The 23,196-nt window shown below is 45.9% G+C and overlaps 7 protein-coding genes across 7 annotated transcripts; 4 read left to right on the top strand and 3 right to left on the bottom strand.

Annotated features, from left to right (window-relative positions):
• Positions 1–2,375: 2,375 nt before the first annotated feature.
• Positions 2,376–2,768, bottom strand: ATNIH1004_004562 (uncharacterized protein; the record flags this gene model as incomplete). Its single annotated transcript, XM_033569232.1, has 1 exon — positions 2,376–2,768. One exon carries the CDS (start codon positions 2,766–2,768, stop codon positions 2,376–2,378), a length of 393 nt encoding a protein of 130 aa, XP_033428038.1.
• Positions 2,769–5,055: 2,287 nt separating this feature from the next.
• On the bottom strand, positions 5,056–6,472 carry ATNIH1004_004561 (ankyrin repeat domain-containing protein; the record flags this gene model as incomplete). Its single annotated transcript, XM_033569231.1, has 4 exons — positions 5,056–5,761; positions 5,816–6,164; positions 6,295–6,348; positions 6,409–6,472. The coding sequence occupies 4 exons, from the start codon at positions 6,470–6,472 to the stop codon at positions 5,056–5,058; spliced, it is 1,173 nt and encodes a 390-aa protein (XP_033428037.1).
• Positions 6,473–7,418: 946 nt separating this feature from the next.
• On the top strand, positions 7,419–10,538 carry ATNIH1004_004560 (uncharacterized protein; the record flags this gene model as incomplete). Its single annotated transcript, XM_033569230.1, has 11 exons — positions 7,419–7,451; positions 7,585–7,614; positions 7,671–8,002; positions 8,067–8,111; positions 8,230–8,307; positions 8,366–8,586; positions 8,675–8,848; positions 8,898–8,928; positions 8,994–9,114; positions 10,017–10,078; positions 10,133–10,538. 11 exons carry the CDS (start codon positions 7,419–7,421, stop codon positions 10,536–10,538), a joined length of 1,533 nt encoding a protein of 510 aa, XP_033428036.1.
• Positions 10,539–10,987: 449 nt separating this feature from the next.
• Positions 10,988–11,727, top strand: ATNIH1004_004559 (uncharacterized protein; the record flags this gene model as incomplete). The annotated part of the gene is made up of 2 exons (XM_033569229.1): positions 10,988–11,427; positions 11,484–11,727. The coding sequence occupies 2 exons, from the start codon at positions 10,988–10,990 to the stop codon at positions 11,725–11,727; spliced, it is 684 nt and encodes a 227-aa protein (XP_033428035.1).
• Positions 11,728–14,242: 2,515 nt separating this feature from the next.
• Positions 14,243–14,711, bottom strand: ATNIH1004_004558 (uncharacterized protein; the record flags this gene model as incomplete). Its single annotated transcript, XM_033569228.1, has 2 exons — positions 14,243–14,496; positions 14,555–14,711. 2 exons carry the CDS (start codon positions 14,709–14,711, stop codon positions 14,243–14,245), a joined length of 411 nt encoding a protein of 136 aa, XP_033428034.1.
• Positions 14,712–20,936: 6,225 nt separating this feature from the next.
• Positions 20,937–21,535, top strand: ATNIH1004_004557 (uncharacterized protein; the record flags this gene model as incomplete). The annotated part of the gene is made up of 3 exons (XM_033569227.1): positions 20,937–20,972; positions 21,015–21,224; positions 21,311–21,535. 3 exons carry the CDS (start codon positions 20,937–20,939, stop codon positions 21,533–21,535), a joined length of 471 nt encoding a protein of 156 aa, XP_033428033.1.
• A 341-nt stretch (positions 21,536–21,876) lies between these two features.
• On the top strand, positions 21,877–22,807 carry ATNIH1004_004556 (uncharacterized protein; the record flags this gene model as incomplete). Its single annotated transcript, XM_033569226.1, has 4 exons — positions 21,877–22,057; positions 22,124–22,226; positions 22,282–22,440; positions 22,528–22,807. The coding sequence occupies 4 exons, from the start codon at positions 21,877–21,879 to the stop codon at positions 22,805–22,807; spliced, it is 723 nt and encodes a 240-aa protein (XP_033428032.1).
• Between the last annotated feature and the right edge of the window lie 389 nt (positions 22,808–23,196).

Genomic DNA, 23,196 nt, shown 5'->3' with positions numbered 1-23,196 from the left:
CTGCAACCCGCCGCTGTCGATGCTCAGATTCTTGCACTTGCATCTTAGCACAAAAAGTTTGGGGCCGATTGGACCCCGTTTCTGCATGGGTCATTCAGGGTACTTTTCCTAGTTGAGTGGAAAATGCGAACTTTAGTGTCAACCCTCGCTAAGATAATGTGCATACGTTGAACGAACAGTTGAAAGTAGAGCTCCTAATGGGATAGTGGCCAATGAGATACCAGAACATGGAAAACTGGCTGTCGGCACACCTGCCCTGTACTCTCCGCCCCTATCATTCTTGTTTACACCACTTCGGAACACGAGTTAACGGGCTTGCAGCCATTTGTTTCCCTGTCCGTTTGCAAAAGCAAAAGTGAAATATAAACCAATTTATTTCTAGTTTCAGTTAATCGACTTCATCCACTGAACTGCGAATATAGCCGCGTCAATAGTGATACATGGAGGGAGCCGGCCAGCACTGTCAAAGTGGCTAAACATACCAGACTATACCTGCAACAAATATTATCTCTTATGAATAAAAGTACGCCTTGACGGATATGACTCTGATGTGGTCACCTGGTCGCTGGATGGAATATGCAGTCATATCCGAGAGCTGTGCCCTCTCTAATATGTCCCAAAGCATTGATCTCTTTATGCGATGTATAGTTAAGCTTTTTAGCTGGATTTAATGAACGCGGTGTACTATTTCTCTATATAACAACAGAAAAAGTCCAAACACTGGTTCTTATAAGCAATAGCCATTTAGCCTTAACCTTGTCTTTGTCCTTGTCCTAGGCAGGATGTTAAAAACAAGACTTTATTTGGAGACATACTTTGGGTTATGATGGATGGGCAGTAAGCTGCCAATATTTGATATTCGTGCTGCTATGTTACCCGGATGTAGCAGATCCGCGTTCAATTTAAATAGGGTTACATATAAAGGCGGTGCTGATTTTGTTTATACAGACCCTATACAGGTATTCCATTTCGCCGGACACAATATGTCAGATTTGTATTGCTTCCAGGTATGAGGTCATGATGCGCTTCTAGATGACACAATTACAACTTCACCAGACTAGCTTAATAGCCGCAGCTATACGAATTAGAAAGAGATGAAGAAGGCAAGTCGCTAACCTTGGCAGCCATAAATATTAAAGGGACTAATAAATAATTTAGAATACGACTAGAGAAAGGTTAACAATATTTCTAATCCACTAGAAAATTTAGCCAGAAGATGCGTTTCCAGGCTTATAACCAGCGGTAATTTAGAAGATTGAATTTTTCTTATTGTTATAGTAAATCTGAGTGTTTATATGGAGTATGAATAGTAGATTAACTTCTAATTAACCAAATTCTATACAGAACGTATTCTGCATATAAAGCTCCTCTTCTATGTCGATCTTTGACTAATAACAGAAGGCTGCTATAAGACGGGTTTGTATTAAAGCAGCTTATGTTATTGCTAGGCTAGGTGACTGGACCGGAAGCCTAACTATATCAACATACTGCAGATCCATCGCTACGATTACAACGTTCCTCCGGACGAGATTATGCGAGCTTTTCATGATCTTGTCTCCACGGGCAAGATGCATTATATAGGAGCTAGTTCCATGTGGACTTACCAACTAGCAACAACGCAATTCAGCACCGAAAGGAACGGTTGGACCAAGTATATTTTGGCGCAGAATCACTACAATTTGTTATATCGTGAGGAAGAGGTGGGGATTAATAAGTTCTGCAAACAAAATAAAGGCTGATTCCGGTAATGAACTCTTTTTTCGTTCCTAATATTCTTGCCCACGACTGATGACAGATAAATTAAGTGGCCCCTACTGGATGCTGCTTGTGATCCGGAAATTTCGGACAATCCCCTCCGGCAATGGAAGAGGCCCTGCAGACGCTCTTTTTATAGACCAAATCCCAGTCCTACACTGCACGCGAACCAGGCTTTGGTCAAAATCAAGGCTTTTGGGGTGAACAGGATGGATCTCCTTGAACGTGAAGGGAAATATATTCCCCCTCCACAAGCCCCGAAGACAATGGGCGTCGAATTTTCTGGGACCATTGAGGCCTTCGGTGAAGGCACAGACACCTGTTTCAAAATAGGGGATGAGGTTTTTGGCCTTGTTTACGGAGGTGGGTTCAGCTGTCGCTCAATGGAGCTGTGCTGACATGAGAGAAGGCGCTTATGCAGAGTATGTGGCGGTGTCAATTCATATGCTGATTAGCAAGCCGATGGGCCTGACACCAGGCGCAGACCTGGAGAAGCTGCCTACGGTGGTGACGCGGGAGGCGATGTCAAACAGGTCCAGCTCACCATTATACAGAACTCACCCTCCAACGAGTTTAGACGAGGAAGTCGATGGGGCGTTTAGAGCGACCCTGATGGCGAGTCATGGACTGGGTAGACAGACGTCGCCCTGAAAATTGCGAATCTGAATAGGAGCCTCAACACGACGTACTTCCACAACCATCCAGAACAAAGGGAGGCGATCCTCAACCAGCTTGAGAATCTGTCGGGCTCCTCCTTTAGCCTGGAGTAGCTGGTGTTTGATCTGGACAATGCCTCGCTGCAGAGAAACCTCAGCTTTGGCGGCATCAAACCCGGCTCCAACGCCCAGGCCATCTTGCAAAAGTACTTTACCAAGTTCTGGGCTACTACAGCCGCTGAAAAAAGGCCCTCGTCGAGGTACTGGAGCAGGCTGGCGTTGATACTGGCCTGTGTACTCGAGAACAAAGTCGTAGCTATACTGGGGGGCTGAAAAATGGGAGCTGGGAGCAGCCATGATGAATTGTGATTCGTGTCAATGACTTGAACGAGCTTGATGAATATCTCAATGGACGACAACGTGCTGGGTTTTACATGCAATAGCCACGCACTCGACACCGATCAACTTGACTAAATTGGCATCGAATGCCCAGTGCATTGAGATCCAGTATATCACATCACTCATTTAATAAAACCTCGCAGGCAGGGAATGCCATCGAAGATCAACGAGGGATCAGACTCCATCACACAAATGCGTTGCGCACATAGTCTGATTCGCAGTTTGTTTAAAAACCGCCTCAGCTCTTAATTCAAACACGTCACCTACAGAGGGATGAACCGCCTATCTTTGAAAGGCATGGCTGCCAATAGAAGCCATTGCCAGTAGGCTCGGCAGTGGAAAAATGGCCTACTAACCAATTACTTGCTCTGCATATTACTGTAATAGTTGCGGCACATAAGCTAGTACGGATATTCAGCTTTCAGCCCTTTCGCCAACGATGATAACTATCCAATAGAGGCGAAGACCAAAACCGGAGTGGAAATTTAAGATGCCAATTCAGCGTACTTTTGATGCCACACAGCTGAACGGTAGCGCAGGCGGTAGAAGGTACTGCGTCAACTGCTTAACTTCATTGTCTAAATGCGGGGAAAACATACAGAGCAGTCACAACCCTCCTGAACGTATTCATCAATGTAGTACGAGTTCCAGATGAGAATCAACAGAATGTCGCTACCTCGAATACTTTCGCTAACTTGGGCTGGGACAATTCTTGTAAAGCGACAGCTTTATCTTCATCTAATTGACCGAAGTCACTAGGGGGCTAGGGTGCACAAGCCCTTTAATGTAATTCTGTGAAGTCTGAGAAACACTGGCCACTGTGTTTGAAGTAACGGAAAGACTGATATGGACTTAAAGCCAATTAGTGATACTATTCTTGAACCCTCTTCAGGTGCAACAAAAATATTTCCCATATGGAGATCACTGTGGCATAGTTTGGGTTGGGCAGATTTGGCTAATATTGGATGCGAGTCCTGGATCGGCATGACATTTATTGCGTACTCTAGAAGCTGTGTTTGTTCCGAACACGTCCTTGAGTAAACGGTGGTTGGTTATTTGACTGTTCGCATGAGATCCGGTATAGTTCTTGCTTTGCAATTGCTATTCCGAAACCTGACACCGTATTCCCTAGGTGATCGTTTGGCTTGAGTACACGGCAGAAGTAGGGGTCCAAGGCCATTGACCAAGTTTTCCGTCCAAGTCGATAGGTTCACAGATGGATCGGTAATAAACGAGCGATCACAAGAGGGATCAATACAAAATAAGCTAGATTACAGTCCGCCGTACGCAGGGAAGGGAATAGCGGCAAGCTAAGCTTCGCGCTTAGTTAACCTTTTTATAAGCTTTAATTATCCATTCTCCGCCATATTTCCCCAATGCTTAAACAATGGAACTCCGTCCACCTTCTCCATGATAATATATTCGGCACCAACAGGATTTGTATCGTCCGAAGACCAGGAAACGCAAACTAATACCATATTCCAAAACACCTATTTCGCACGCTGCCGTAAGGGATGTTGATCCAGCGATACGACAGGGAAGCTTCGCAATTACTTCCTGTCCATTTTCTTTTTCATTAGAAGTGCCTTACTGAAACCTCCTTTAGTCAATGGGAACACCTATTATTGGATGAGCGACCCAACAAGCATTGATGCAAGATGAGTTTCCACCAGCTACCGCAACAACATCGCATAGAGCTTCTAAGTCGAATTTTAGGTGGCGTCGATCAAGCTGGGTTGTTCGTCGACAAGGAAATGGCCGTTAGTGTATGCAAAAAGCCCTTCTCGACCGATAAATTTGCCTTGTTTAGTTAGTGATGCCCAGCGTTATAGCTGTTGTCATGCTCACCACGACAAAGTACGGATATCTCAGCCATCTTGTGCCTGTGCCGTAATTGTTTGAAACTTCTAAGGAAGGATAGAATGACGGATAGTAGATAGCGATCTGTCTACTTCATCGACCGGGAAAACATCCTCAAATGCTACGGATATGGCCAGGACGATGCGTGTCGTAGTTGGGGCTTGTACCTATGTATTCAGATTATGATAATATTACATATATTTTGGATCCGGCAGTCAAAATAACTAGTCCACCAAAAAAAAAAAAAAAAAAAACATCTTGAAACACTCATCTTGCGAGTTGGCACTGGAAATAATTGGTTCTGGATAACTACACATTACACTCTAACTAATCAGTAGAAGGCTAGTTATTACATTTGTTCACTTGTCTATATTATCAACAGAAATCAATAATAGGCAGGAATAGTGTCAGTGGAGATCCGCCCCTTCGCCTTCAACTTCTTCGCCTTGCGGTTACGCCAATTAATGGCACATTGGAGCTCCTTTAGCCGCATCGGGGCATCGCTAGGGATCTCTGCCCCGGATGCGAGCAACAGTTCGACCATTTTAACATGATTACCCTCACTGGCCATGAAGAGTGGCGAGCGATTGTAATGATCAACGGCATGTGGATCTGCTCCAGCATCCAGAAGTATGCGTACCGTTTTCAAGCTCCCGATGGAGGCTGCAAAATGAAGAGGTGTAGCGCCCGTGCAATTACGCGTCTCGATCCCCCCCTCAGAGCCATGGATGCGTTCTGAGTTGATTAGTACTTGGCAGACTTGCACGTTGTTTGTCCTCGCGGCGTAGTGCAGGGCACACCAGCCATCTTTATCCTGCGCAAGAGGGTCGTGTTTATGCCGTAATAAGTCGGAGATGGTGCCCACATCCACTTTATCAATTCCGTGCTTCAGCGTCGACGAGAACTGGGGGGATTCGGGGATGGCATTAGATTCCACATTCGTGCGATTGAAGATCTCGTCATCTACCCGCGTGCTTACGGGAGACACGTCTTGGTAGTTGGCTTGTGAGCCGGGGCTGACCAAGGTGGGAGCAAGGCTAGGACGCCTGGCGTCGCCGTCCACGGCATCGTGAATGTCGAAAACATAGTCCCTAGGCCATGTCAACATATGAAACATATCTAGTAACGTTCCTGAGGACACTCACGTCTGGATGAAACGCAGGGCGATTTCCATGGACTTGATGCGATCGTCAATATCCCTCAGCCCGGATTCGATAATCGGTCTACCTTCTATATCATAGACTAGATATTTCACCGCGCCTCGCAAGAAAGAGCTGGCGTGGTATTCCTTTAGAGGTTTCGGCTGCTTGCTTAATAGCAACGTTAGAGTACGCTGACAAGCGACGATATTCTCCTGAATGATCGAAGCGGCCTCATTGATCATATCATCCTCGGAGCTGATATACTGTCTATCTCTGACCCGCTTTGCAGCCCGCTGAAATAGTTTAAATATCGTCCCGAGAAGCTTTAGTTTCGACGCGAGCTCTTTAACAACTAGAAGTATTTTTAGCAGTTAGGTTTCCTCGAGCCGTCTTTCTTTCTCTCCCTTTCCTTCCTTCCTTCCTTTCTTCTTTCTTTTCTTTTCTTTCCTTTTTTTTCTGTCGTTGGCCCAGGTAACACTTACTCGTGTTATAGTCACGAGCTGCCTCGGTGAACTCGATGATGTAGTGTGCTGTTCCTGGAAAACCATGAGCACTCACAAGTCACGATCTCTCAGGATGGTTGTAGTCTGACTCACTGCCTGCCAGCTCCAGTAGGTCAGCGCACGTTTTGATCGCTGCGATAACTTCCAGGCCCGACATTGTGTACGTTATCTGAGACTCAGGAATACGATCAAGCACATCTGATCGGGCCGCTCTCTATATGCGAGAAGTGCATTCAGCCATATTCCTTCCTGTGCAACACGACCCACCTAGCAGCACTTTGTTGGCTTTTAGCGGAAAGCCATATTTCACCAAGTGGACCAGTCATCTTGGCATCTTCCGGATGATCCACGACGATCGATATCACATCGGACCAATTTGCAAGTAAGGCAGCCATTCAATTCAGTCTGACGTTTTCCGAGGCTCCAGGTCAATGAATAATTGGCCCTCACTGGTTGGCTAATAGCTTAGTTTTGGACATCCCATGACACCTGTCGTTTTCAGCTATGTACTTCTCCTATCCATGAACCTATCCACCCCCCTCCCCACTGTATGAGTGTAAGGAACATCTACAACTCGTATATGCATGCCCAAAGCTCAAGCATGCATTCTTGGGAAAATGACGGATGACGATCGACAATTTCTCTTTGTGTTTTTTCTGTTCTATTTTCTTTTCCTCTCCTTTTTTCATTTTTCTATTTTTTGTCTCTGGTACAGCAACCTTGTTTGGGATCAATGCCCGCATGGTTTATAGAGTCTCCCAAAATCCCTTCATAATACCTGCAGCATGATTTGTTGGAGACTCTCATGGCTCGGTTTCGGGCTGGTTGCCTAGGCTAACTAAGAGATCTGCTATGAGCTTGATTTATGAGCATTAATTAAGGTGTTAATGGGGGAAAGTGTCAGGGAAGTAACTGGGGTTGTGTAAAACACTAAACATAGTTAACTGAACTAACCAGCTAGCTAGTTATTAATATAATACCCTCGCAGCCGTCCCTGAAAGCTCTTATATAGTATACTTATACGGTAGAAACTACACTATCGGCATAACAGAACAATCCTCTACTGGTTATCTCTATGTGAGATTCCAGGTATCCCGTCTGCCATGGATAATAAAATCAAACAGGCAGTACCCGGGGTAAGTGGTGACTCTGAAAGTGACTTCCATCTTTGTGGCTATGCCCAGAGTGTTCCTCTAAGCCAGATAGCATCGACACTGAAGTTGTACACGTTCGCCCACGTCCACTCTGACTAACCACGGTGAATTTTAGGCATCGCCCCAGGCTGATGCGGGCATCGAGGTAAGAACGAGGTGTCACAGCATCAAAGGGGAGATCTGACAGGTAGCCCGACTCAGCCGAGATCTATTATGTCGAACCCTGATGCGGATAATATATCCGCAGTCGATACAGATAACCCATTCCGCCATATAGCGCCCGAGGAGCTTGACAAGATGGTGGACGATTTTGTGGGCTATCACCAGGGGCTGGAGGAGTACACTGAATTGCTCCGGTGTGGAGCCCGACTGGCCAAAGACAAAACAGGAGCACTGCACTATGTAGCACGGTCCTTAAATCTGACGGAGGCTCAGAAGATGCATATTATTCATGAGAAGAGTGAGGGGCTTTGGGAGCAGTCCAAGTACGTCCGAGCGTGCATTTTAGTGACCTTTCTTGCCGGGATTATTCAGTAAGTCTCCCAACAACACGGCTGATGCCAGTTGTTTATAATTTTTCCATGATTTGCATCCCAGTGGAAAATACCTGCTGACCTGTGTACCGGGGATGGACCCAATCCGGTATGTAGCAACTAGGACCCACGCACTGCAGGACCAAGTATTCTGCTCACAAGACCATAGGGAGAAATGGAGGAAACACAGGAATGACCCTTTATTTTAACCTGCATTATGATCCCAGTGATCCCATGCGGACGACGGGTGATCAGTGGCTATTTGGCGTGATAACGTCCATCTCATTCTTGGCAGGCGGCCTTCTGTATGTCGCCAGCTATTTAACGTATTTGATCTCAAAAGTAACCCTCATATTACTACAGGGCACCCTTTTTTGCAGACCCCCTCCAAGAGTATTTACTGGGCCGCAGGGGCACTATTGCCATTTTCTGCCTCGTCAATATTGCTGGAACCATCGGTCAGGCCTTCTCAGCCAATCTCCTACAGTTGGGAATATGCAGGGCCATCACGGGCTTGAGTCTGGCTGGAAAGGCATCGAGTGCACCATTACTGTTGGCTGAAGCGGCCCCCAATCACATCCGTGGTATGGCTTTCTTCCATTTTATTGCTCCGACTTTTTGAGCGTGGAGACCCATGGTCCTGAAGGCCTACGTTAACTAATTTGCAATTAGGGCGCCTCCTGGCTATCTGGCAGCTAAGTGATGCATTAGGTATTTTCTTTGGAGCGGCATCCAACTTGGCGGTGCTCCATATCGCCGTTCCAGAGACCATCGTATGGCGCGTAAACATCTCGACCGTCTTGATACCGACAATTATTCTACTCTTTCTGGTGTATTTTGTCCCCGGTATGCTGCCTCAGCTGAGCGTTTTCGTCGCTTAATCTAACATTACCAGAATCTCCAAGGCTGCTGATGAAAGAAGGAAGGTTTGTCGGCCATCCCCCTGGCTTTCGTATGTACCATCTCCTTGCTGCTGATCCTGGAGGTTCAGGTATCTTCCCGCCCTCGAATCGTTCGTTCTGTATCGACCTGGACCGGCTCAACAGCTTCTGGCCGCTCGTGACTTTATATATGCACATTTCCAGCTGCAGATGGAGTGTACACCCACACAAGTACGACTGGAACATAGAATAGAGTCCCACGGCCTCGAGATGTCGAGGCGTGAGATGATGAGTGTGGAGATCCCGTTATATAGTATCTCAGCATCCACTTATTTCCAACGTCTCAGGCAGACATTTGTTGATGGCAGATCACGAAGGGCACTGATATGCGCCTCAACTGCAATGCTCTCACAACAGTTGACAGGCATTAACTCCCTTAGTATGCGTGCTCTGAATCCTCATTGCAGACCCACAAGTCGACTGTTTACCCTGTGACCAATGCATATTTCACAAGCTATTCCTCAGCCGTCACTAACCATTCTAACCTCCTCAATGTATAGTTTTCTTGTCTGGAACAATCCTTCCCAATGCCAACGCATCTGGCACGACGGGAGCATGGGTGAGCTTTGCACTGGGCCTTTGCAATTTCGTGTAAGAGACCAGTCCCCCCTGGAAGTGTCGTCACGTCAGTTAACAGCCACAAGTTTCGGTATCCCTGCCTTGTGGCTCTTCGATAGAGTCGGACGAGCAACGATGTTACTCATAGGCTTTATCCCTATGTTTATAACTATGCTCATCCTTGCATTCTCTTTCGAAAACAGTATCAGTAGTGGCGTCCGCGAGCCCATTGCCATCACCTTCGGTATTCTGTTTATCATTGCATATTCTCCCACTGCAGGACCAGCACCGTGGGCCATCTCAGCCGAGGTGTTTCCACTCGTTATCCGAGAAGTAGGACATTCGCTAGCGGTTAGCGTGTTTTTTCTCGCGTTGGGAATCTTTCTATTGTGCTTTATTCCGTTGTCCGGTGCGATGGGGGGTTATAAAGGCTCGGTTGCACTGTTTGTGAGTACAGAACCTACCTATATAGGTGTTTAAAGAATGGTGTTAACCCGTCTTCACTTGCGATATAGGCTGGACTAAATCTTGTTGCACTGGCGCTGTGCTTTCTACTCGTCCCAGAGACTAGGGGCAGGTACGATGTCTCGATCCGGGAGCGCACTGTGGCCAACAAGCTAATTTATAGTAGGACGCTCGAGGAACTAAGAACCATCTTTGATATCCCGACAAAGCGCCATATCCAGTATCGGCTGTCCGTCGTGCTTCCCTGGTTAGTAGAACGGTATCTAATCATGTGGCCGCGTGGAATACGTGTCTGGGGAAGGAAGGACGAAAAGCAAAACGGCAGCGTCTATAACACCGGCCTGGTGACATTCCATGACTGGCATATGATTGATATGGACTTCCAACGGTTAAAGAAAGAGAAATTAAAAAGAGAGAGGCTGGAAAGAGAGAGGCTGGAGAGAGAGCAGTTGATTAGAGCACAAAGAGCAAGTGAGCTGCGTGAGTTACAGGCGAAGTTGGACAACTTGAATTTGCCCGCCGCCAGTTTGAGGTCTCCTAACGACTACAGCAAACGCCCTGCTACTCGCTAGAATGAATGTATCTGACGGGATCCGGCCAATTCTCCTGGGACAACGGACAATACATGGAGAACAGCCATCCCATACTAGAAAGATTGCGTATCCAAGACAACCAGGGATTCTTCGAGGTAAACTGGAAATATAATTAATTACAAAGCTAGGTACTTTTGCATATTACTTTATATAATTTAAAATTTTGGAATTATTATAGTAAAAGGCCATGGTGTAATTAAAATAAGGCCTTGGCCATAGCCGCTTTATTTATATATAAAATATCCTAATCCGGTTGGTTAGTAGCTCGAAACTGTGAAACTGATCAATACCTACGCAAGCTTCGCACGCCTCGCAGCGCATCATGCGGCCTGGTTCACATTGGTGGTTGACCCCATTCCCCCCAACTATATAGAGAGGTGTTCAGGGATAAGACACACTGTATCAAGGCCTACGGATGTTGCATCCGGATGAAATCAACGTACCCCTTAACGATCTTTCTTCGCTATCCTTCAGCCTACTTCCATCAGATGTTTCCCCACATCCTTACCAGATCCGATTACCTCAAGAAACATGCAGTGGCTCCGTGCTGGAATCCTCCTTCTCTCATTTTTGTCGAGTGCACAGGCTCAGGATCTCTTCACTTCTCTTCGCTACAACAACGCCGGCCAACTCGGTTCGTGCCGGCCGACAATGCGCTTCGTGGCCAGTCCAATCTATTTGTGCGGGATCTTGTGGCGCGCCGCCTCGAGGGTACAACGATTTCCGATGGTGCAATGAAGACCGGAGACATCACCGCTGCCAATCGAACCACTTTGCAGAAGCGTGGAGCCCCTGCATTCCCATTCACCTATATCATCACCGCCATAGAGCCGTTGCTGCGAACCTGGACAGGCGAAATCAGGTCGTCGTGCGTCGGCATTGATCTACTCGCGGATGGGGAGGATTCTGTTCACTGTGAAGCAGTTTATCCCGTATAGTGGCGGGTGTATCCATACCATTGATGGGTAGGTCTTCACCCTTTGTTGAGAATAAGAATCGATATCTCATCGGGGAGCAGGGTTCTCACCTTCCGATCAAGCTGTCCAGCGCGGCCTCCCAGACGGTCAACACAACCACTTTCGCCCGGCTCCTCAATAGCACCAATCTCACCTCCACGTTCGACAATGCTCCATCCACCACATCCTTTCTACCAAATAACGCTACATAGGAGGTCTGAAAAACACCGCCACTCCGGCTATGATAAATGCCTACGCAGTGCAAGGACCCTTGGGCTACTTGCCGTCCCTGGAGGATGGGACGATTGCAGAGCAAGTCCGGCGGGAGCGTGCAGGTCGGCGTACAGAACGGACAAGTGTTTGTCAATGACGCGCGGGTTGCTGCGTTGAATATGATCTTGGAGAATGGGTGGCACATGTTATTGACAAGGTTAGTTGGCTTTTCCCCATCCAGCTATTGGTGCTGACATTTTCAGGTCCTGATTTCATCGCCATCAACTCCGCCGTTCATGGGTGGTGCTGGGGGGTTGACGCCTCTGGGCTTTCTACAATCATGATCTTGACCACTGCATCTAGCCTCCTACAGAATAATAGTGCAAGGCATGTGGTGGGACGTTAAAGCGGCGGCTCAGCGCTGGATTTACGGGTGAAAAAGCCGCCATTTATGGCCTCAGTAGCGGTCATTTTCGCTGTCAATTTCACATGTCCTCACATTGTATCTGTAAACATTTTTATGTAGTCCAAGGAGTCGTTACCATGTCTACTTACATTTGTATCGCAACGTGGCTGCAAGCTGTCAGGCATAATAAGATCAAGAACGTCTCCTATATATGCAAATAATTAGGGATATAACTACGTTGTTTTGATGTGTCATTTATTCCAAGTTGTAAGAACTGAGCACCTCGATTATGGTAGCCAAAGGCTGAGGACATTGGATGATGGACCTTAAATTGTTGATAACTTGTAAACTGCGAGGAGGCGGTTAATTGATTGCCGGATATGCATGTATTGAGCTGGTGTGCTTAGTTATGTACGCTGCGCCACATTTTGTAGACTACAGTGATATGTAGCGTCGTTTATACTGCAACAGTGCTTACTTCGCGGTAGCCCCCAACATTTGGCGCAATGTTCGATTTATTGGGGGGTCTGAATTGATTGTATTCAGAAGGATATTGTGCCCAACCCCTCTATGAGAGACATTGGGTATATATATTTCACATGATGTTCCACTCTGGACTAGTTTATTCTGACAAGTGACAACGAACTAGATATCTTGGCTCAGTCTGACAAGCATCCTCTTCTGCCCTACCCGCCAGGGAACCGGAATCGTCGTGTTTGCCTGACTTTTGGCGACGTGATGTAAGAGTGCTTGGCACGTAACCCTAATCTACGAAGATTCTCAGTAAGATACTGGAGCGCTCATCAGGAACTGGAAAAATATATAGGGCTCAGCTATCCCAGGACCTCCTTTTAGGTAGAGATCAGAAAATAAGAATATCAAACGCAAAGGAGGGTTAGTCTATAGGTGCAGAGAACCCAATAAAAGGAACCCACCCATCATTATAGCCAAAAGCAAGGAGGTAACCATCTTCAATAGCTGAGCAACTAGTCTGACGATTCTCGGAAGGGAGCCACAGTGCTTTTTCACCTCCAACAGTCACCCAGTCATTTGCCAGAGATATTTCAGGGATGGAAATATGTGAAGTTGAGGAGCAATTATCACCCTGGCACTTGTCAACGAGCCTGAGGCCACAGCCTGACTATCCGGTGAAGGCCACAGATGGAGCTAAACCTGAATGACCCTTGAGCGTCTGATATTCCATACTGGTCTTGGCATCCCAGAGCTTGACGGTGATGCCGACTATTAGGGCAAATAGAAAATTTGGAGCATCCAATTGCTCCTTATTCAGGGACGGTGTATAAGCACTATTAAGGCGAAGGCTGTGTGATAGGAGTGCTCTAACTGCCTTTTATCCTACCCGTCGCTAGTACAGGATTTCAGGTCGCCCACAGTATAAAGTTTTAGAGCACGTACAATTCTGCACACAAGCCACACGTCGGCCGGTTAATGGCCAAGTGGGTGACCACCAGCGAATCAGGGTTATTATACGTTTTATTTATTTTTTTTCTTTTTGCAGGCCTACCTTACTATGTAGTAAATAGGCTAGAGGGGGGAAATATATAAGGGAGTTCAAGTGATGCCCTCCTCATGTATACGAAGCCAGTTAATACCCTATCTGTCACGGATTAACCCCAGTATAGTGCGCTCAGACTAAGGCCTTCGCTACTATACAGGGCACTAGATGCGACTGATCTGTGGATCAGTCGTCTTGTACCTTTTTATATGGTCAGTGTTTTAGGTGTACTAGCGCAGAGACAACCAAACCATCACAGCATCTTTGCTATTAGAAACTTTAACCTTGCGGTGATAGCTAGAGCTATATTTTATTGAAACCCTTAATAATATGTAAGTATAAAAGAATTTAGACACGTATAGAGATGATATAAATGTTTTCTAGTATATTATTAAGAAATAGATATTATACGCAGTCTGACCCTGAATTAGAAAAGTAGATAGGCAAGTTTCCTATAGACTGGATACAACTAATTAAGCGCAACGGAAAACAAGAATAGAATTTCTCCTAGTAGGTAGGTTGAAGGACCACTGTGAGACGGTCCATTAGGGATTTACTTTAATAGCATAGTGCAACACAACACAAACGCTATCTAAACGTACGCGTAGCGTTTTTTATACATGGAGCCACACTCTGAGCATTCCAGTATGTGGGACTGACCGGTCTTCCTCATATTGCCATTACTCTCTCCACATTCTCTGAGAACATCAATCATAAAAGCTGGAGAATGGACACCCAATCTCTTTGCATTGTACACAAAGTCATCTAGGCCGACGTATTTTCCACAGCCATTACAAGCTTCACGATCCTGTCTCATTACAATCGAGTCGAGGGTAATCTCAGAAACTAGATACTATCAGGCTCTTACAGTGGAGGTGCATTATCCGTAATAGGAGGGACATACCGTCGCAGTGAAGCATTAATGCAACACGAGAGCGTTCCGTTGGAGTCAGCATCCACCGATACCTGCCTTCTACATTTGTCGGCTCCGACAGTGCAGGAATTTTGGCAGGAATAGTGGGAATAGTAGGAATAGTGGATGAATGGAGGAGCTCAGCCATTATGGAATATAAAATTGGCAAGAAGTTGGAGAAATAGGGTTCCACGGATATAGATAGCTTTGTAAAAAAAGATTCTTAAAACGTAATCAGGGTGGTGCAGACAGCGCTATATATGTGTTTAAACCAAATATTGATACATAGAAGACATCCAATCATCATAACTCGTAAGATCATGCTGATCCTTCTATCCGGAATGGTCGGAGTGGTCGGAATGGTCGGAACTGTTGGAAATCAGGGTGCCTAAGGCACCTTCGTATATCCTAGTCCCGCAGCGATGTGATATATCATATTCAGGGGCTAAGGGACACGTAGACATGAGGAAGCGTTTGTCTACGCTCTCTCTCGTAGATAGAAGAATATACTCACAAAGCGATACTAGATTGCACGATAGTTTCAATATACTATACAGTCACCGCTATCCTAGCACCTCACGACATAGCTTCTTCCCTGAGATTCTCAACAGGAACTTAAAATATCAGCCACAGCCATGACTTTATGCGCTTGTAGATTGCAGATGACGCGTACAAATATAATAAGAACATTTGTAACAACCAGCACATAACAATGGCAGCTTGCCAAATCTTTACCAATTTAACCTCACTGTAACATACGCATCCTTCATGTTCCGAGAAGTTTCTTCATAGATATGACAAGGCCAAAAGCTGTCCATTAACTTGCTGGGAGATTCTATCCCATACTACATAGTTGTACGCACGCGAAGCTCACCACTATTAATCTGCTAGTTTAGTAGTTAGTGTGTACAGTATAATCTCTGGCCAGCTGATTTACAACATTCCAAATCACTATGCATCTATTTATAAATAGCCTTATTGCTATCAGGCGGCATTTAAATAACTACTACCCATATAAATAGCAAAATACGGTCTATAAAATATATTGGAAATGGCATTTCCATATTGGATTTAAAACAACTGGCCAGGTATTGTATACCTTGATAAGAGTTTCTTTTTGTGATAGAATGACCCAGAGCTGTGAAGTGGCCGCTTGAGTGGAGCCTGGTGTGTGCTGCTCCTTTCATGGCTTTCTATACATCCACTATAGCAGTTTTCATGTTTGCACAACTTAGGGATCTGGCATCAGATCTGGGATGCCGGATGAATATCGCTGATACAGCTAGTGTATACGGGCCTATTTTATGGTAGTCTACAGCACCATGCGCTGAAACAAACGAAGTGAAAGAAAGGGAAAAAGTAAATGTGCCTGCGAGAGCATACGCAAAAAGGCTGGCGATCCTACCTAAATATCTCGTCCCCTTTCGATCTAGTCTATCTTGACACTTTATTGTTGCAGTTCTTATGCGCAATTCTCGTTCCTTATTGGAGTCATCGCATGCGGCCTCCGTCCTTCCTATTAAACGTGCTAGGAATGTGTTATTAAGGGAATCTGTAATGGAAGCTACCACTACGATGGTCACTTCCTGCTTTACATTTCAGACATGTTGATTTTTATCTCCCTATGTGCCCAGAGACAGCGGAGAAACCAAGTTATTACTCTAAATAATATTACCTATATGCGAGCGACATGTACAGTGAGCGCGAAAACTCCCTATACTGATATGATTGCCAAATTAAAATAGTCCAAATAAGCTCCTCATGAGCAGAAACTCACAATGTAAGAGCAAGTAACAACATTTGACGTGGGATAAATTTTATTTTTGACAAACAGTACTACGTATGACTCCAGTGGTGCCAAAATATAACTGCTATCCACATGCCTTGGCGCCAAGCCTACAGATATTGCTAGTGCCCCTTAAGACAGGAGCACCTGATATTATAGAAAGTATGTAGTTATCGTGGTCTAGGATATCAATGATATATCTGTGATGACCTGACCTTGGACACCCCGCTCAGGTTAACGCGGTGACGTGTGTTTATATGGTTTGCACGTAGGCCGTATTGGGATAAGGAAGGGCTGAGGGCACAGGGTTAGGGCTGGGAAGCTTCCCACCATATCCTCGCTCGCCATGACAACGCCCTTCTACCTTCTTCCTTTCCTCCCCATCTTTAGTATTCTTGATCTAGGACTCAATGTGATCTTATCCCCCTGATTTGCCTGCCGTCACAATATCGTTCCCTATATTAGGCAACTAGTTGCGTGAAGCTGTTCGATGCGCTTACTGCCTTCTTCCGCTCCCGCCCCCTCCCTGAGTCACATCCAAAGGGCTACTTATCATATAAGTTCAAGACTTATTAGATACCATTTCTTTAACATAATAAAAAAATATAAACAAAAATTAACAATGATTATTATAACATATAACAACCTGCCAGACCTGGTATGTTGCGCTTGGTCATGGACTATGTCAATGAGAGCTGTGAGGAGAGAGTAGCATAAATCTTATATCTACGCTGAACTTAACTTCAACAACTCTTCTATCACCAAATCCCTAAAGATACCATACATGCCATAATCATGCTGCCATAGCTGCTTGCCTTGCAGGCTTGATCCGACGCCCAATGATTGCTTACCGGCCTCTGCGTTGTCCATGTCTAGGTTACTCACCCAACGTCGTTGACATCATGACGGAGTAAGGAGCCACCGCCATCACAAGCCATGAACCTTAAGGCCTTTTGGTTATTAAATTCATTTGCTCGCGCAGCCCACTATCAGCGTATTTCTTCAGGAATAAGCGTCCGCTAATTCTTGTTATCGGTGCTGCCCACACCTCTTTGGTAATGGACATTGATTTTTCTCTTTCCCAGACCCGCCTGGCATGCTGTTCGTGTTCGAATCGATTTACGTGTAAATAATACTGTCATATTCCCTTTGAGCTGTTGACTACGTCGTATTGTGGAGACAGTAGTGCTCTTTAAATATATCTGTATATTTCCTGCGTCCAAGAAGGGCTTGAATGGGAACTCGTCTTCCCCACAACTCCTCAGCTTACAGTATCGCAGCTCTAACCCCATTAACCTCTCAGATTAGCACCATTATGCTATCAGAGTAACTCGCCTGCTATTCTTCACTTGAGGGATTTTGTAGACAGTGTGGAACCCGTCCTGTCACGATCAAACCAAGGACTTGCTCTAGAGATTGTGACTTCCTTAAATCTTCCTCTTCAGCCAGATGTCTACTCCGATATTGATGTGATCGAGGTTCCCACGATCATACATTTCTTTGCCTCTCCTAGTCGTCACAAGACTACAAACCAAATATATTTATCTATGCTCGGGATACTTCCTAGCCTATATCGACTTGAATGGGTTTCTGGTTCTGCTTTACATGCCCTCGAAATTGATTGGTGAGCTATCCGTATCATATCACAGCGCCACTTTCCCCCCATTGCCGAAGGATTTCCTTAGCCATCCCGGTGACTACTCTGATCCTCAGACCGATAATACGCACTGCCCAGAGGCTGATCCTTGCTAGGCATGGTACGAAGTAGAAGGGCCAGCTAAATGGTGGGTTGACACTTGCCAATGATTTGCTCAAACTGCATTAATGCCTGTCGTGAGATAAACTGTAGAGTTTTATATACAGTACGGAATTCACTCCGTACAGAATCAGATAGGTTTTGACCAATCTAATGTTCATCTTGCATATAAACCCCCAAGTTCACAAATGAGAATAATAGCAATTAATCTTCCGAATTACAAATACCAAATTTCCGAGCTTCTATATCATCTTCAAGCTGTCCAGAAGTTAAGGTTGCTAATATCACAGGCCATGTGGTTTAGAGATCCACGCTACAGAAGATGTACGTCAATTCCATAGATTTTCGTGGTTGTTGTGAATAAGGCTCGATCTGGTAGAAGAGCTTCACAGTAGATCCTAGAACCTGATTGATTGGAAATCAATCCGATGTTCACTCTGTATATACAAACCCTCAAGTTTTAGATGAGAATAGAACAATCAATCTTCCTCTGAGTTACAATAGTGGTATATCTCAACCCATTTGCGTATTTTGGTGTCCTCATTGAGGGACAGGGAAGGACATATTTTTCAGGGTTTTAACTATTTTCGGAGGTTAAAAAGAGTAGTAGAATCATTTAATAATTTATTCTTATTAGCTATTGCTGATCTAAAAAAAAAAAAATTGTATTACATGGTGTTGATTTCTATTAAACCCTTAATTTACTAGGGTTAAGGGCCAGAAAGTAAAGATAGGAAGGATCTAACTTATACTTCAGGCAGGCAACTATTATCCCTATAAATACGTTCCACAAATTTCTTGTCATTTCGCCAATAAGATAAGGGCTATCCTACTGCAAGAAATAGCGACCAGGACTAATACTAATACTTTTTACATTTATCAAATCAAGTGCGATCTCCTTTGTCCTTTTTAAAAATAGTAATTTTCTAGATTTAGTCTAAAATATTAACTTCGGGACTTAACTTTTTCTTAGCCACTCCTAGTATATATTTACGGCCCTGCTCACGTCCTGTGGATACCTATTAAATAGTGTTTTGTTTAAGAAATGATACACAGACTCCCTGTCTTTAGAATTTAAAAATAGCCTGCGATAATATTGCATTTCGGCCTCTGTTAAATCCCTTAAAACACCTTGTACTAGGCCAGCTTTTATAAAAATATTCTGCTCTATTATAAGCTTACGCCCAATATCTTTAGTACGAAATTTTCTAAACAAGTTGCAAGGTCTAAAAAAAAAATTATTCCAATTCAACCCCTTGATATAAATTCTATGAGTACTAGACCTGTAATTTAGATAAGGTTTTTCCATGCCCAGTCGAAACCCAGGGCAGATCCCCAGTCGTGGACGACCAGCAAACTGCTATCACGCTGGAGCTTTTCCTGGATAGGCGATCTTATCTGGAAAGGGTTCAGGACTCCCCTCGACGCCACTGATCTCTATGACTTGGACTGGGGTTACAAGGCTGCTGTTGCAGCTAATTTATTTTATAATACCGCGCCGATCACACTTACACTGCTCTGGAGATTGTATCGCTTCTCCAAACATGACCTGCTTTACCAGGGAGCCTGGGCAACTCTCTTTAGCCTTACTAGCTTTTGCCTAGCAATTCTACTTCGGATTATCCTTGGGTATTTGGAATTGTTAGAAACGATATCTCGAAATAATGCCTGGCTTTGCGTTGGGGGGCTTTTATTTAAGGAACCATCATAGGTATTGCGGACTGTCAGTGTAAGTGGCTTGGTCGCAAAATCAGCATGAGACTGAGGGCGATTTTAATCAACGAGATATTTACAAAAGTGCTGAGGAGAATGGGGACGTGCAAGGGCTTCCGAAGAGCAGGAGGACTCCACCCAAGAGAACCATGCTACTGACGGGAATGTTCATAACCTGATGGTTGTAGTCGCTACTAGTATTAGAGAAGTTGGCGCACACATGCATCTAGCCTGGGTTAATTTCCCCCTCCAGGCTACCATGGCATCCGCGGTGGGGTATAGTTCCCTCGGAATAAGTGGCCACTAGGCGCCTTTCTAATGTTTTCCCTTCTGCCACTGAACGCCTTGGTATCGAAACGCCAGGTGGCAGCTTAGATAAAAGTTCTAATTGCAGCCGGTGCCCATGCTCAAGCGAGTAATGAACTTTTACTAATATTCGCATTATTGAACTCAGTGCATGGGAAGCGGAGTTCCGGAAGACAATGCAACATCTACGAAAAAAAGCTCTCGGAACTGCACGTCCGTTTCTTTTAGCGGTCTATATCCATAACGGTCTTCTACTCCCTGCCTTTTATTACAACAATTTTAACACTGTTTTTATACACTGTTGTCGAAGGTAAGAAACTAGAGACCAAAATTGCCTTTCATACTTGAGCAATTTTTACAGTTCTACGTATACCGTTAGATAAGATATCATCCATAATATCGTCTATTCTCCAAGTCATGTCTCCGTCAGTCGCATTGAAAAGTTCTTTTGAGAGAGAGAGACCGGTCAAGATGGTTGGTTGGCGGGAAGTGAAAACCTTCTAGTCGGCTTTGAAAACGCTACTTTAAATGGTCTTCTGCTACAGGGGAAGGGGATGTCAATGCTCGTGGTAATATTTAGTTGGCTGAAGTGCCCTCCGCGCCACTATTTCAGCTATCAAATCTCCAGATCCACGTTTGCAGGAATGGTCTTAATATCATCTGCGGTCCTAGCCGATCCGGGAAGTCGTCACTTTTGTTGGCACTGCTAGGGGACATGGAGCTCCTTCGAGGCCGTGTACACCTACCACTGGGGCAACAGATAATAGGTGAAATCCTATTTTCGAGCAGTGCCGATAATTGTGTAGTCCGCAATGCGGCATATTGTCCACATGCCACCCCAGTGGCCTGTGCGTGGCTCGCTGTGTTTTCGAGAATATACCACACAGTAGGCTCCGGAGCTCGACCCAGTCCTTATTAATATCGATTTCGATATCCCCGCCGGAGAACGGGTGGCCGTGGTTAGACGCACCGGGGCGGGCAAGAGCACCTCGACGCTAGCCCTTATTCGAGCTCTGGAATCGGTGTCGGGGCAGATCACTATTGATGGTATCAACATCGCTTCGATCACACTGGATCAACTGCGACAGGCCGTGACTCTAGTACCCAAGACCCGACCCCTTTCCATGGCAGCTTGCGAGATAATTTTGATCGACTCCACCATCACACTGACGCCGATCGGTACCAGGCTCTGCGCAAACTTCAATTCTTCGCGTCTTTGCCTTTCGGTGGCCTGGACTATCAGGCTGCAGCCCTATCCCTGGGCCAGCGTCAGCTGGTCTGTATCGCGCGGGCACTTCTCCGTCGTTCACGGGTGCTCGTTCTTGACGAAGCCACGGCATCCATCGATCATGCGACAGATGCTTTAATCCAGGCAGGGTTGCGATCATTGCCGCTGGGACCACCGTTCTGACTATCGCTCACCGGCTTCTATCTATTGCGGATTATGACTAGTCGTTCTAAACGCCGGCCGAGTGGTGGAGCAGGCGTCCGTTGCACAGCTTCTCCGCCACCGAGACAACGGCGCGTTCTTTCGCCAGCTGTGTGAGCAATCGGGCTATCTCGCAAATATTGAGCACGCTGCGCGGGGTCACCGCATCGAGGGCTAGGGGGAACATTTATTATCTTTGTTTACACCTTTACTGACCCTTTCTATGGCCATGCTGAAATTCGAGCTTTGCGATATCCTTTCCACCTGATAACTTATCATTAATATAGAATGCATTCCTAATGATCCCATATTTATTTCTCTCTATGCAAGGCAGCAAGCATACTCCTAGGAAGCCGCAGGGATATAGAGGCACTGCAATCTTCGAACACATAGACGTTCGTCTCGTCATTGCATCAGATCAGGTCCGCGAATCCCAGGCTATGCTCTCGGACATTATAGTCGACATATCTTCCTTGAAAGAATCCTGGCATCGTAAGCGCACGAGTCAGTACCAGATCAGCGTTTGAAAACTGGACTTACTCGCAAACTGACCTTGTCCCAATATCCAAGAGTTTCCCTACAGGTCAATGCGACGAATCAAAGCTGTGCAGTATCCTTTGTTATCCGACTTCTTGGCTAAAGCAGCGGGCAACATGTCAAACATTTTGCTTGCGTGACTGACGAGACTCGATCGACTGCTCCGAGCCCCCGTGGCATTGATACCGAAGGAAATCCAAAGCCAAACTGTGGTGGTGTATCACACCGATAAATGCCATCGAGCGTGGTCGTAAGCGTCGTGCTGTTGTGACGCTGAAAAGACCGGATTCCGGCTGCATCGAAGAGTTGTTGGACCAACTCAATTGGACTAATGAACATGTGAACCGGGCGTTAGTTTTGGACACGTCAATTGAAAATCGATTAATGTTTGGGGCCAGGTGGACTTGACCTCACCCCAGCTGACCGTGGTGCCACAGCCTGGAGAACCAGTTGGGTACCTCCTCACGAATGCATTCCGGGGACGAAGAAGCCCATCAGCCTGTCATGCGGGAACGGCGGTCCCGGAGGGGGCGAAAAGCTGGTGGTAACACCCAGCGATTAGATGGGAACGGAGTCTGTGTTGTCCAAGGAGACAGTATCCTCGAAAACCGTCCCATGTACCTGTATTCTTGCATTATCAGACACGCCCTGCCCTCCGTGCTGCTGCACAGACCACGTCGAGCCTCATCGTTTCTTCCCCGGACCCACCCGAGTTGACCGTTCTATACTGCATCGAAAATGGCTGCAAGAGCGCACTTGCTGATTCGCTGGGATGATAGACATCTGAGTTGAGCAGGAGATCGGTAGATCCTGTGTCAACCCGGAGGGAGAGGTTCCTCGATGCTCCAATGGAGAAGGACACGCACCAGAATTCCTATACGAAGCATTAACTCACTAAGAGCTGCTGATGGGATCCCCGGGACCCGTACGCGATCGTCCCTCTCCGCCGTCAATGTCACGAAGCGACACTATCCGTGAGTTGTGAACCGGCATGATATGCCATTGCCTCTTGTCAGGCGAACAGGGAAGATTGCCGCTTCGGCCCGCCAAGCATCCAGGACACGCAGAGTAACTGCTAGAACGATCGAGGGAAGTGAAGGCATGCT

This window comes from Aspergillus tanneri, assembly GCF_003426965.1.
Source record: "Aspergillus tanneri strain NIH1004 chromosome Unknown AapTan_3_pilon_pilon_pilon, whole genome shotgun sequence".
NCBI lineage: Eukaryota > Fungi > Ascomycota > Eurotiomycetes > Eurotiales > Aspergillaceae > Aspergillus > Aspergillus tanneri.
Note: the sequence above shows the minus strand (reverse complement) of the source record. Positions and strands in the feature narration are given on the sequence as shown.